The sequence below is a fragment of the Mandrillus leucophaeus genome, unplaced genomic scaffold, assembly GCF_000951045.1.
Source record: "Mandrillus leucophaeus isolate KB7577 unplaced genomic scaffold, Mleu.le_1.0 Scaffold1275, whole genome shotgun sequence".
NCBI lineage: Eukaryota > Metazoa > Chordata > Mammalia > Primates > Cercopithecidae > Mandrillus > Mandrillus leucophaeus.
In genome coordinates this window covers 53,987-65,645 of record NW_012101154.1, presented here as the reverse complement: position 1 = coordinate 65,645, position 11,659 = coordinate 53,987, and the positions used below count along the sequence as shown (strand labels likewise).

The 11,659-nt window shown below is 41.0% G+C and overlaps 1 protein-coding gene across 1 annotated transcript in view; it reads left to right on the top strand.

Moving 5' to 3' along the window:
• The window catches only part of LOC105533662 (ankyrin repeat domain-containing protein 36C-like), a 172,735-nt gene extending 165,556 nt beyond the window's left edge, over positions 1-7,179 (top strand). Inside the window, exons 61-64 of the mRNA XM_011972131.1 lie at positions 1,615-1,767; positions 3,923-3,993; positions 4,332-6,058; positions 7,087-7,179. Of these exons, the coding sequence (XP_011827521.1) occupies positions 1,615-1,767; positions 3,923-3,993; positions 4,332-4,491 (384 nt within the window). The 3' untranslated portion in view covers positions 4,492-6,058; positions 7,087-7,179. The remainder of the gene's footprint in view (positions 1-1,614; positions 1,768-3,922; positions 3,994-4,331; positions 6,059-7,086) is intronic.
• Positions 7,180-11,659: the final 4,480 nt, after the last annotated feature.

Here is an 11,659-nt window from a genome sequence, read left to right as displayed (position 1 = left end):
AGCAGAGGCTGCAGAAGATAGAATACTGCTGAACAGCGAGTGTACCTGTCTGATTCTTGCTTTGGAAGCTTCCTCTCAGGAGTGTACTCCACCGTGTGAGGTGTGGGGTGTCGGTCTGCCCCTAGTGGAGGATGTCTCCCAGTTAGACTACTCAGGGGTCAGGGACCCACTTGAGCAGGCAGTCTGTCCGGTCTCAGATCTCAACCTCTGTGTTGGGAGATCCACTGCTCTCTTCAAAGCTGTCAGACAGAGTTGCTTGCATCCGCAGAGGTTTCTGCTGCTTTTTTGTTGTTGTTGTTGTTGTTGTTGTTATTCTTTAGCTCTGCCCTGTCCCCAGAGGTGGAGTCTACAGAGACTGGCAGGCCTCCTTTAGCTGTTGTGAGCTCCACCCAGTTTGATCTTCCCAGGGCTTTGTTTACCTACTTAAGCCTCAGCAATGGTGGGCGCCCCTCCCCCAGCCTCGCTGCTGACTTGCGGTTAGATCGCAGACTGGTGTGCTAGCAATGAGGAAGGCTCTGTGGCCATGGGACCCTCCCCGCCAGGTGTGGGATATAATCTCCTGGTGTGCCTGTTTGCTTAAAGCGCAGTATTGGGGTGGGAGTTACCCGATTTTCCAGGTGTTTTGTGTCTCAGTTCCCCTGGCTAGGAAAAGGGATTCCCTTCCCCCTTGTGCTTCCCAGGTGAGGTGATGCCTCGCCCTGCTTCAGCTCTGGCTGGTCGAGTTGCAACAGCTCACCAGCACCGATTGTCTGGCACTCCCCAGTGAGATGAACCCAGTACCTCAGTTGATAATGTGGAAATCACCTGTCTTCTGTGTCGCTGGTGCTGGGAGCTAGAGACTGGAGCTGTTCCTATTCAGCCATCTTGCTCCGCCCCCCCTTACTTTCAGTTTTTAAAGAAAAAATTTGCTCATAATTTTTATTTCAAGGCTCAATTACTATCATTTGGATATAACTTTGTCCAGGACAAAGAGAGGCATAGCTATCTGCGATTTATTAGTTTGACACTGGATCCCCATTTTCAGACTGAGGAGGATTTCAGACTGATGAAGAGTGTCAGGATTCACATAGAGTAGGAATGGAGTGAGTAGGGAGGAAAGAGTAGCAGCTGAGTCAGGGCAGGAGGTGGAGGGCGGGTTACTTAGAGCATCTAAGGCCACTGGAATTTTACTTTTTTTCTGAGATAGAAATCTATTGGAAGGATTTAAGCAGATGATTTAATGTGAAGAACTCTGAGGTTGATTTGAGTTTCTAATTAAAAAAAAGAGGGAAATCATTCCACAATGTATAAGTTACTACCATCAGTCTCACCCACATACTCATTTCTTTTTGAGACTTCAGAAGGTTTTTAAGCATTGCAAATTCATCAGGGGAGGAATGACTAGTGGACTGAATATGTTGTGTGAATAACAATACCAATTTGGCAGGAAGATAACACCTTCTGTATCCTCAACTGGATTCAGTAATACACAGGAATGAGTACATACGAGGAAAAGAAGGTGAATTGGTCTGTGTGGTGATATTTTTCAAAGTGTATACTTCAGAGTTAAATATTATTAATGGTTTAATAATAAGATGATTTGTAAAATTAGTAACAAAAATAACATCTTATCAGGTAGTTCTGAGACAACTTCAGCAGAAACGAAATGATGTCTTAAACAAACAATCATCAACAAAAGCTTTGCTGGATGCTTCATCGCGTCACTGCGTCCCTTTAGAAAATGAGATGCAGGATTCAAGGAAGAAATTAGACCAGATAAGAAGTCAAGTATGTATGAAACTTTGCACGCCAACAACTGTTAATCTGGAGCTGGTTAACTAATATAAAGTGTCGGGGTACTAATTTTAGTGGATGGCTTTCTTTTGTATTTTTATTATAATTAATTTTATTAAAATTTTATAGTGCATGCTTTCTTTTGTATTTTCATTATTATTAATTATTTTTAAATGTTATTATCTTTATAATGCACCTGTATCTTTTTTTTTTTTTTTTTTGACGGACGGAGTCTCGCTCTGTCGCCCAGGCTGGAGTGCAGTGGCGCAATCTTGGTTCACTGCAAGCTCCGCCTCCTGGGTTCACGCCATTCTCCTGCCTCAGCCACCAGAGTATCTGGGACTACAGGCGCCCACCACCACGCCGGGCTAATTTTTTTTTTGTATTTTCGGTAGAGACGGGGTTTCACCGTGTTAGCCAGGATGGTCTCGATCTCCTGACCTGGTGATCCGCCCGCCTCGGCCTCCTAGAGTGCTGGGATTACAGGCGTGAGCCACCGCGCCCGGCCTGCACCTGTATCTTAATCTCTGGCTTTCCATTCTGCCATTTTTTATACATATTTTTTTTTCTTAAATATTTAACCTTAGGAAAGTTGAGAATTATGCATCATTTCTCACAGAAGTTCAGAGAGTTTTTTTTTTTCCCCTGTTAAACAGTCTGTTTTTAGTGATTTCTCTATTGGCATGGTGAGGCAAGCCAGATTAATTCAGAGGATAATGTCTAATGGAATGTTTCAGAAAATTATCTTATTTTTAATCTCTACTTTTCTGAATGAATAAAGAACCTGTGTATACTTATTTCATAGATTTCAGGTTAACTTGTTCAGAAAGGCCATTCTACTAAATCAGTTTTGATTTTGATGAAAGTCCTCACTCTCTCTTTGTATTGGGCTCAGAGAGCACACTCTGTCTCTATATGAATATGGACAGTTGGCATTTGCCAACATGTATCTATTTTCTCTTGTTTATAGAAAAAGGTAAACTAAAAAGGGGGTTATAGAAGGTCAGCAAAGGATGGGTTTGAGATGTTTGGGTTGGTTAAGTGGGCATTTAGACAACAAGGCTTCTCCTTTGGCATGTTTAATGGGCATCCTTGCAGTTTAAGATGATGCTTTTAAATTACTTCTCTCCTAATGATGACTTGAGTCCTGCTATTCGGTGGGAGAGTCAATAAGATCCTGTAGGATCTTATTTGGAACTGACTTTGTTGATTTTAATTTTGTTCCTGCCTTTTTTTTTTTTTTCATTTTTGAGACGGAGTCTCGCTCTGTTGCCCAGGCTGGAGTACAGTGGCGCAATCTCGGCTCACCGCAAGCTCTGCCTTCTGGGTTCACGCCATTCTCCTGCCTAAGCCTCCCAAGTAGCTGGGACTACAGGTGCCCACCACCGTGCCCAGCTAATTTTTTGTATTTTTAGTAGAGAGGCGGTTTCACCGTGTTAGCCAGGATGGTCTTGATCTCCTGACCTCGTGATCCGCCAGCCTCGGCCTCCCAAAGTGCTGGGATTACAGGCGTGAGCCACCGGGCCCTTCCCTGTTTCTGCTTATTTTTAAATTTTCTTCTTGTTTCCCTAGAAAGGAAAGATGATGCTTATTTAGTTTTAAATATTAAAAAATGTGCAAGTTGCTTTGCTATAATAAAACTAAATGCATACATACAAAAAATAAAATTATAGTTGATGTGGTAGCGTTTAGAATTCAAAATATAAATGCTTAGCATGAGGTAATCCTTTATCTTTCCACATTTTACCAGTTTGTAAGTTTGAGTGTTTATCTGATAAAATGTAATTCAAAAGCAAGAAGAATGTTGTGTTTTAGTCCTAGAGCAGGGGTCAGTGAACTTTTCTGTAAAGGGCCAGATAGTATTTTTTAAGGCTTTGTGAGCCATAAGATCCTTGTTGCAGTAACTCAGCCCTGCCATTATAGCACAAAAGTAGCCGTAAACAGTATGCAGATTGAAGGGGTGTAGCAGTGTCCCACTCAAATTAATTACAAAAAACAGGTAATGGGATGGTTTCTACTAGATTATGATCTTTTTTAAAAGATCTTAATAGTCTAAAAACATTTTATATGTATTTTGTTGGTTCGTTCATCTACTAATGGACATTTAGATCATTTCCAAATGTAATTTTTTTTTAATTCTTTGTTTTAGTTTCAAGAAATACGGGATCAACTTATAGCTACTATAAGATGTACTAAGAAGACGGAAGGCCATGCACACAAGTAAAATTTGAAGCAGCACACAAAATAACTTGAGTATTTATAAAGCAAAAGAGCACTGTAGTATGAAAATTGTATCAGTTATGATAATAAGTATGCCTTTGTGAAGCCAAAGAAGTTTCATTTGTAAGCTATGTTGAAATACATCATTTTTCTATATTATTCCTAAATTTTTCATATTATCAACAAAACGCAGGTAGAAAAATGACACAGTAGCCCAATCATCTACTTTTACAATTGCTAAGAATTTGTGTAATTATACCTTCAGAAGTTTATGTAGAATTTACATGATGTTAAAAAATTTATGTGTGAGAGTAATTATTTTAAAATGCACATTTTAGGCTTCAAGTAGAAAATGTCATGATAAGAAAAACTATTAAAAAACAGGATGACCAAATTGAGCGGCTTGAGAAAATCCTGCAGCGTTCAAGTTTGGTAAGCCAATCTCTTAATTTCTGTCATACTGAAAAGGAATTTTATTTTTCCAGTAGGACGGGTTAAATATCCCTTGTCCAAAATGCTTGGGACCAAAAGTAGATTTTTTTCAGATTTTCGAATATTTGTGTATACCTAATGAAATACCTTGGGGGTGGTACCTGAGTCTAAACATGAAATTCGTTTATGTTTCATATATAAGTTATGCACATAGGCTGAAGGTAATCCTCTATGATGTTCTACAGTAATTTTTTGCAGGTAACAAAGTTTTTACTGTTTTCACCGCAGCCTGTCACATGAGGTCAGGTGTGGAATGCTGCAGTTGTGGCGTCATGTCCGTGCTCAGAGAGTTTCAGATTGTAGAGCATTTTGGATTTCAGATTTTTAGATTAGGGATGATCAATCTACAGGACAGATGCTCCATGACTTACAGTGGGTTTACATGATAATGTCCCTTGTTTGACTGAAACATTATAAGTAATATTTGATTTATTTCAGATGCTGCCTGTGTTCAGGAAGTAGATGAAGGTATGTTGCCAAAATTTATGAATTAAATTCAAATCATTGATTTCTGAAATAAACGGTATTCCTCTCAATTGCTTGGTTAATAAATGCTACATTAAATATTTTTTCTTACACATATCCAGTGAAAGATGTGAAAACATAAACATTCACAGTGAAGAGTATACTTATGCCTTGTTAATTCGTCATGTTCCATAGCTTTAAAAAAATCGTGAGAAGTCTGTGTATCCCTTTTTTTCTGGCCCTACACTTTTCTTCTGCCACCCCTATAGAACTGTCAGCCTGCTCACTGAAACTGTTCTCAGAAAACAAAGGCATCATCAACTTCTCAAGGTTTAAGGTAGTGATTTAAGGCAAACAGACCCCACACTCGTTGATAATAATTAGTTAAGCAATTACAGGTCACAAGCAGTCACTTGACCAGTGACATTTTAAATCTCCAGTCATTGACTTTGTTATTGGTTTACTTTTGCCCCTGGGAAAAGTTGAAAATTCCTTAGCATGGAATCAAAACTCCCACATCAGTGTGGTTCTTGTCAAGTTATTCAGCCTTATATTTCACCACTTACCACACTCTGCCCCTTTGTTCTAGCATCCAGCCAAACTAGACTACATGGAGTTCCACAGTGATCATCCTCACCTCCAGCTCTTTGCATTTACTTCTTCCCTCTATTCTCCATGTGTTTTCCTTCTCCTTCAGATATCAACCTATGAATTGCCTCCACCAAAAAGCCTACAATATTGACACAAACCTGGGCTAGTATCCCTTCTGTGTTTTCCAGTAAGTGCTGTCTTATGCCTGTCATTGTATGTATGACTCTGTATGGGAATTGCCTGTTTGTTTTTTCAGATTATAGCATACAGTTGTTGAGGGGTGGACCGTATCATCTTTATCTTATAATTCCAGTGCTTGTCCTAGTACCTTAGCACATGGTTGCTGAATACACAAATGAAGAGTGAGAAATGCAGAAGCTCTGATACTTAACTGCCATGATAATGAATTCAGTGTGCAACTATGGGCAAATTACATTTAATAGTAATTGCATATTGTACTTATTTTTCATTCTTATTAACACTGATAAACGTTTCAACTCATACTGACTTTCTCTTAGTTAACTGTGAAATCATTTAGCTAAGGAATATAATTCTTTCTTTTTCATTCTGACTTCTTCTGAATTTAAATCCGGATCCTCTATAGCAGGGGTCCCCAACCCCCAGGCCACGGACAGGTCCATGACCTGTTAGGAACCAGGCTACACGGCAGGAGGTGAGTGGCAGGCAAGCGAGTGAAGCTGCATCTGTATTTCCAGCCACTCCCTGTGGCTCACATTACCACCTGAGTTCTGCCTCCTGTCAGATCAGCAAAGGCATTAGATTCTCATAGGAGTGAAAACCCTATTGTGAATTGCACATTCAAGGGATCTAGGTCACATGCTCCTTATGAGACTCTAATGCCTGATGGTATGTCATCGTCTCCTGTCTCTTCAAGATGGGACCATCTAGTTGCAGAAAAACAAGCTCAGGACTCCCATTGATTCTACATTATGATGAGTCATGTAATTATTTCATTATGTATTACAATGTAGTAATAATAGAAATAAAGTGCACAATAGATGTCATATGCTTGAGTCATCATCCTGAAACCATCCCCCAAACCCCCATCTATGGAAAAATTATCTTTCACAAAACTGGTGCCTGGTGCCAAAAAAGTTGGGGACTGCTGCTCTATAGCTTCTGCACTAGAATCTACCAATGAGTAAACTCTAAATCAATAACTAGTTTTAAAAGCATAACAAGAATATGTGCTGGCTGGCTGCAGTGGCTTATGCCTGTTTTCTCAGCACTTTGGGAGGCCAGAGCGGATGGATCACTTGAGGCCAGGAGTTCAAGACCAGCCTGGACAATATGGTGGAACCCTGTCTCTACTAAAAATACAAAAATTAGCCGGGGGTGGTGGTGCATGCCTATAGTCTCAGCTACTCAGGAGGCTGAGGTGGGAGAATCACTTGAAACTGGGAGGCAGAGGTTTCAGTGAGCCAAGATCGTGCCACTGCACTCTAGCCTGAGCGACAGAGTGACTCCATCTCAAATGCAAAACAAAACAAAAAGAATACGTGCTGACAAAACAAAATCTAAAAGATAAAATTGTATTACTAGACTGTTAACATATTTTGCTTCCCATTAAATGTGTGACATGCAAAGATGTTTATTAAATGAAAATAGTTTTGGATCATGCATCAAATTCCACAGCCTCTATAGTTAGTGCCCAAGGAACTGTTTTCTTGACAACTTCGCTCTAGGAGTCGACAGGATTTTGTATTTTTGAGTGTGTTTAGACCACAGAAAACAAAGATGTAAGCATACAATGGGTCCACATTCAGAAGCTATCTCCTCAGGATCAGAGGCTGCATCCAGAGTGTGCACACGTGTGTTTGTCACAGATCCTCTACCAAGCTTAATGGAGAGAGAGTGGGAGATAAATGTCCATACTAATCTTCATCATGTAGTTAGAAAGAATTGAAACACTCATCCAGCCTTCTAACTTTTTAACTACATCTGGATTGTCTGGCTCCTACCTTAACCAATTTTTGGTTACCGGCAAGGCATGGCACATCCTAAGTTCCAGGGAGCCACAAAAAACAAAGACAACACTATAGCACACAGGGATTTGAGAGGTACCTGAAGATCTCTGGCTGGAAAGTTTGGTGAGATCCTTTTCCTACGTGAGGCCAGTCTTATCAAATGCACAGGAGCCAACAGAGAGAGTCAAGGAAAAATGAAGAAACAAGGAAATACATTCAAAGTAAGAAAACAAGATAAATCTCCAGCACCTGAGTGAAGTGCAGATAATGTAATTTATCTGATAGATATTTCCAAATAGTGGTCGTAACAATAATCACTGAGGTCAAAATAGCTTTGCAAGAACAAGCTGAGAACGTCAAGAAAAGGAAAAACGTTATACAATAATGTCAAACAAATCATAGATCTAAAGTGTACTGTAACTGAACTGAAAAAAATTTAATAGAGGTGTTCATTGACAGAATCTATCAGTGAACTTTAAGACTGGTCACTGAAAATTATCTAATCTGAGGATCAGAAAAAAAAAAAGATAATGCAAAAAGGATGAAGACAACTTTAGAGAGTTATGGGACACCGTCAAGCAGGACCACTCTCACATTATCGGCATGCCTGAAGGAGAAGAGAAGAAGAAAGGAACAGAAAAATATTTAAAGGAATAATGACATACTTATCAAGCATGGGGAAGAAAACAGAAAGCCTGGTCCAGAAAGCCCAAAGGAAACCAAATAAGGTGAATCCAGGGACTCACAACAAGATACACTATAATAAATTGTCCAAAGTCAAAGACAAAAAGAGAGTGATATTGTTTGCAAACTTGTACCCTCCAAATACTGTGTCAAGATTTGATCCCCGATGTTGGAGGTGGGACCTAGTGGGAGGTGTTTCGGTCATGGTGGTTGATCTCTCCTGAATAGCTTTTTGCCCTCTTTTCACTAATGAGTGAGTTCACACTGTATTACATGAAAGATAGTTATTTAAAACAGTGTGGCACCCCTCCCCTCTCTTCCTACCTCTCTAGCCATGTGTGACATACCTGTTGTCTCTTCACCTTTAGCCACAAGTAAAAGCCTTCTGGGTCCCTGACCAGAAACTGTGTGGATGCCACTGCCATGCTTCTACAGCCTGCAAAACTGTAAGGCAAACAAACCTCTGTTCCTTATAAATTACCCAGTCTCAGGTATTTTTTTATAGCAACACAAAAATTTGTGTTTTTCTGTGTTGCTCTTTTCTGTGTTATTCTGTGTTGCTAACAGAAATTAGCAACAAGGAGTGGGGTTTTGCTTTAAAAATACCTGATAATGCAGAATTTGCTTTGGAACTGGGTAATAGGCAAAGAAGACAGGAAGATGAGGAAACTTGTGGAACTTATTAGACCTTGGTTAAGTGGTTGACCAAAATGATAATAGGAATGTGAACAGTGAAGGCCATGCTGTTGAGGTACATAAAATACAAATTTCAAGAAGTGGCTGCACCATTTTGCATTCCCACAAGCAATGAATGAAGTTTCCTTTTGTTCCAGATCCTTGCCAGCACTTGATGTTGTCAGTCATTCTAGATTTTGGTTATTCTAATACGTGCGCAGTGGCATCTCATGGTTGCATTTCTCTGAGGAAATATTGTATGTAGCCTCATTACATATGTTTATTTTCCATTTGTATAATTTACTTGGTGAGGTACTTGTTAAGGTCTTTAGCTCATGTCTTTTACTGCTCAGCTTTAAGAATACTAATATGTTTTGAATAATAGTTCTTAATCAGATATGTTTTGGCAAATAGTTTTTCCATCTGTGGTTTTTCTTTTCTTTCAGTGTCTCTAATGGTGTAAAAATGTTACATTTTCATCAAGTCCAACTTATCAATTCTTTCTTCTATTGACTTCAACTTTGGTGTTTTTTCTAAAAGTCATCATTAAACCCAAGATAATCTGTATTTTCTTCTATATTATCTTCTATAAATTTTATGGGTTTTTGTATATTTATGTTGATGATCCATTTTGAGTTAATTTTGGTGGGGGTGTAAGGTCTGTGATTTATTTATTTATTTTTTGCATGTGGATATCCAGGTATTCCAGAAGCCCTTCCTGAAAAAACTGTTTCATCATCATAATGCCTTTACTTTTTTGACAAAAATTAATTGAATGCATTAATGTGTTTCTGTTTGTGAACTCTCTATCTCATTTTATCCATTTGTTCTTTCACTGATACCACACTGTCTCCATTACTGTAGCCTCACAGTCAGCCTTGAAATTGAGTAGTGTCTGTCCTCCAAGTTTGTTCTTCTCCTTCAATATGGTGTTAGCTATTCAAGGTCTTTTGCCTCTCCATATAAACATTTTCACCTAGATTTTTAATTGCATTGAATCTATACATTGGAAAGAACTGACATCTTAATAGCATTGAATCTTCTTATGAATATGATATGTATCTCTTTTTGCTTCATTCTTCTTTGCTTTCTTTCATCAGATATGGACATTTCTGGGATTACAGAGGCCCCTCTAAGGACAAGACAGTGAAGAATCCACATTCTTCAGCCAGAAAGTCACCTCTGAGAGCCAAATGTCTGACCATAGACAGGAGAGTCAGAGAACGATAAAGACATCTCAGGAAAATTGTAAAAATAATCAGCAACCGTACGTGGATAACCCTTTCAAATTTCCCAAGGGCACCTGTCATTTCAGCCAATACTTGCCAACTTGTGCCAAGGATGCTGGCGCTCCCTGGGATGAGTTTCCCGGGGGAGGAGCTGGCCGCCATCTTTGCTGTTTGGGTGACACAGCCATTCCAGCCTGTGAGCTTTGGACAGTGCAAACTGATGAGGTAGAAGGGATCCCTGGCACAGCACAGCTGCTTTACCAAAATGTGCCCAGATTCTTTTTTTTTTTTTTTTTTTTTTTTGAGAAGACTTGCTCTGTCACCCAGGCTGGAGTACAGTGGCATGATCTCGGCTTACCGCACCTTTCACATCCTGGGTTCAAGCAATTCTCCTGCCTCAGCCTCCGAAATATCTGGGACTACATGTGCCCATCACCACGCACAGCTAATTTTTTGTATTTTTCGTAGAGATGGGGTTTCACCAAATTGGCCAGGCTGGTCTGGAACTCCTGACCTCAAGTGATCCGGCCTGCTGTGCCTCCCAAAGTGTTGGGATTACAAGCGTAAGCCACCGTGACCGGCCCCAGACAGATTCTTTAAGGGGATTCCCAATCTGTTACTCCCAACCAGACACCCCGCCGGTGTCTCGGGCTGACAGAAATTTGCATTCTCCCTGGGAAGGAGTTCTGGAGTTCCTGTCCAGTGGGAATCCTTCCAACTGGGGCCTGGGGGAGAGGGTGGGGCCAACTTTGGAGAGTCCAAACCGACTTGGGGCAGAAGAGATCCCCCAGCACAGCACAACTGCTCTACCAAATAGTGGCCAGGCAGATTCTTTAAGCAGATCCCTGATTCTTTCCTCCTTACGGGGTAGAACCTCCCACCTGGAGCCTCCACCACCTTACCTGTGTTCTCAAGCTGACAGAGATTTAAATTTTCCCTGGGAAGAAGTTGTCGAGGTCCTGCCCAGTAAGGAGTAATGGGCAGGAACCTGGTAAAAGAATCTGCCTTCCAAGATTTTGTAGAGTAGCTGTGCTGTGCTGATGGATCCCTTTTGCCCCTGGTAGGTATGGATTCTCCAAAGCCTGCTGGCTGTAACAACTAAGTTGCACAAACAGCAAAGATGGCTCCTTGCTCCTGCCCATGGGAACTCATTCCAGGAATTCAAATCTCTGTCAGCCTGAGAACACCAGTATGGGTGGCTGGAGGCCCCAGCTGAAAGGACCCTCATTGGGCTGGACCTCCAGGCCTTCATGCCAGGGAGAACTCAAATCTCTGTCAGCCCGAGAACACTAGTGGGGGTGGCTGGAGGCCCCAGTTGGGAGGTCCCTCACTAGAAGGGACCTCAAGAACTGCATCCCAAAGATAATTCAAGTCTCTGTCAGCCCCAGAACACCGGCGAGGGTGGCTGGAGGTCCCAGTAGGGAGGTCCCTCACTGAGCAGGACCTTGAGACCTCCATGCCAGGGAGAATTCAAATCTCTGTCAGCCCGAGAACACTGGTGGGGGTGGCTGGAGGCCCCAGTTGGGAGGTCCCTCACTGGGC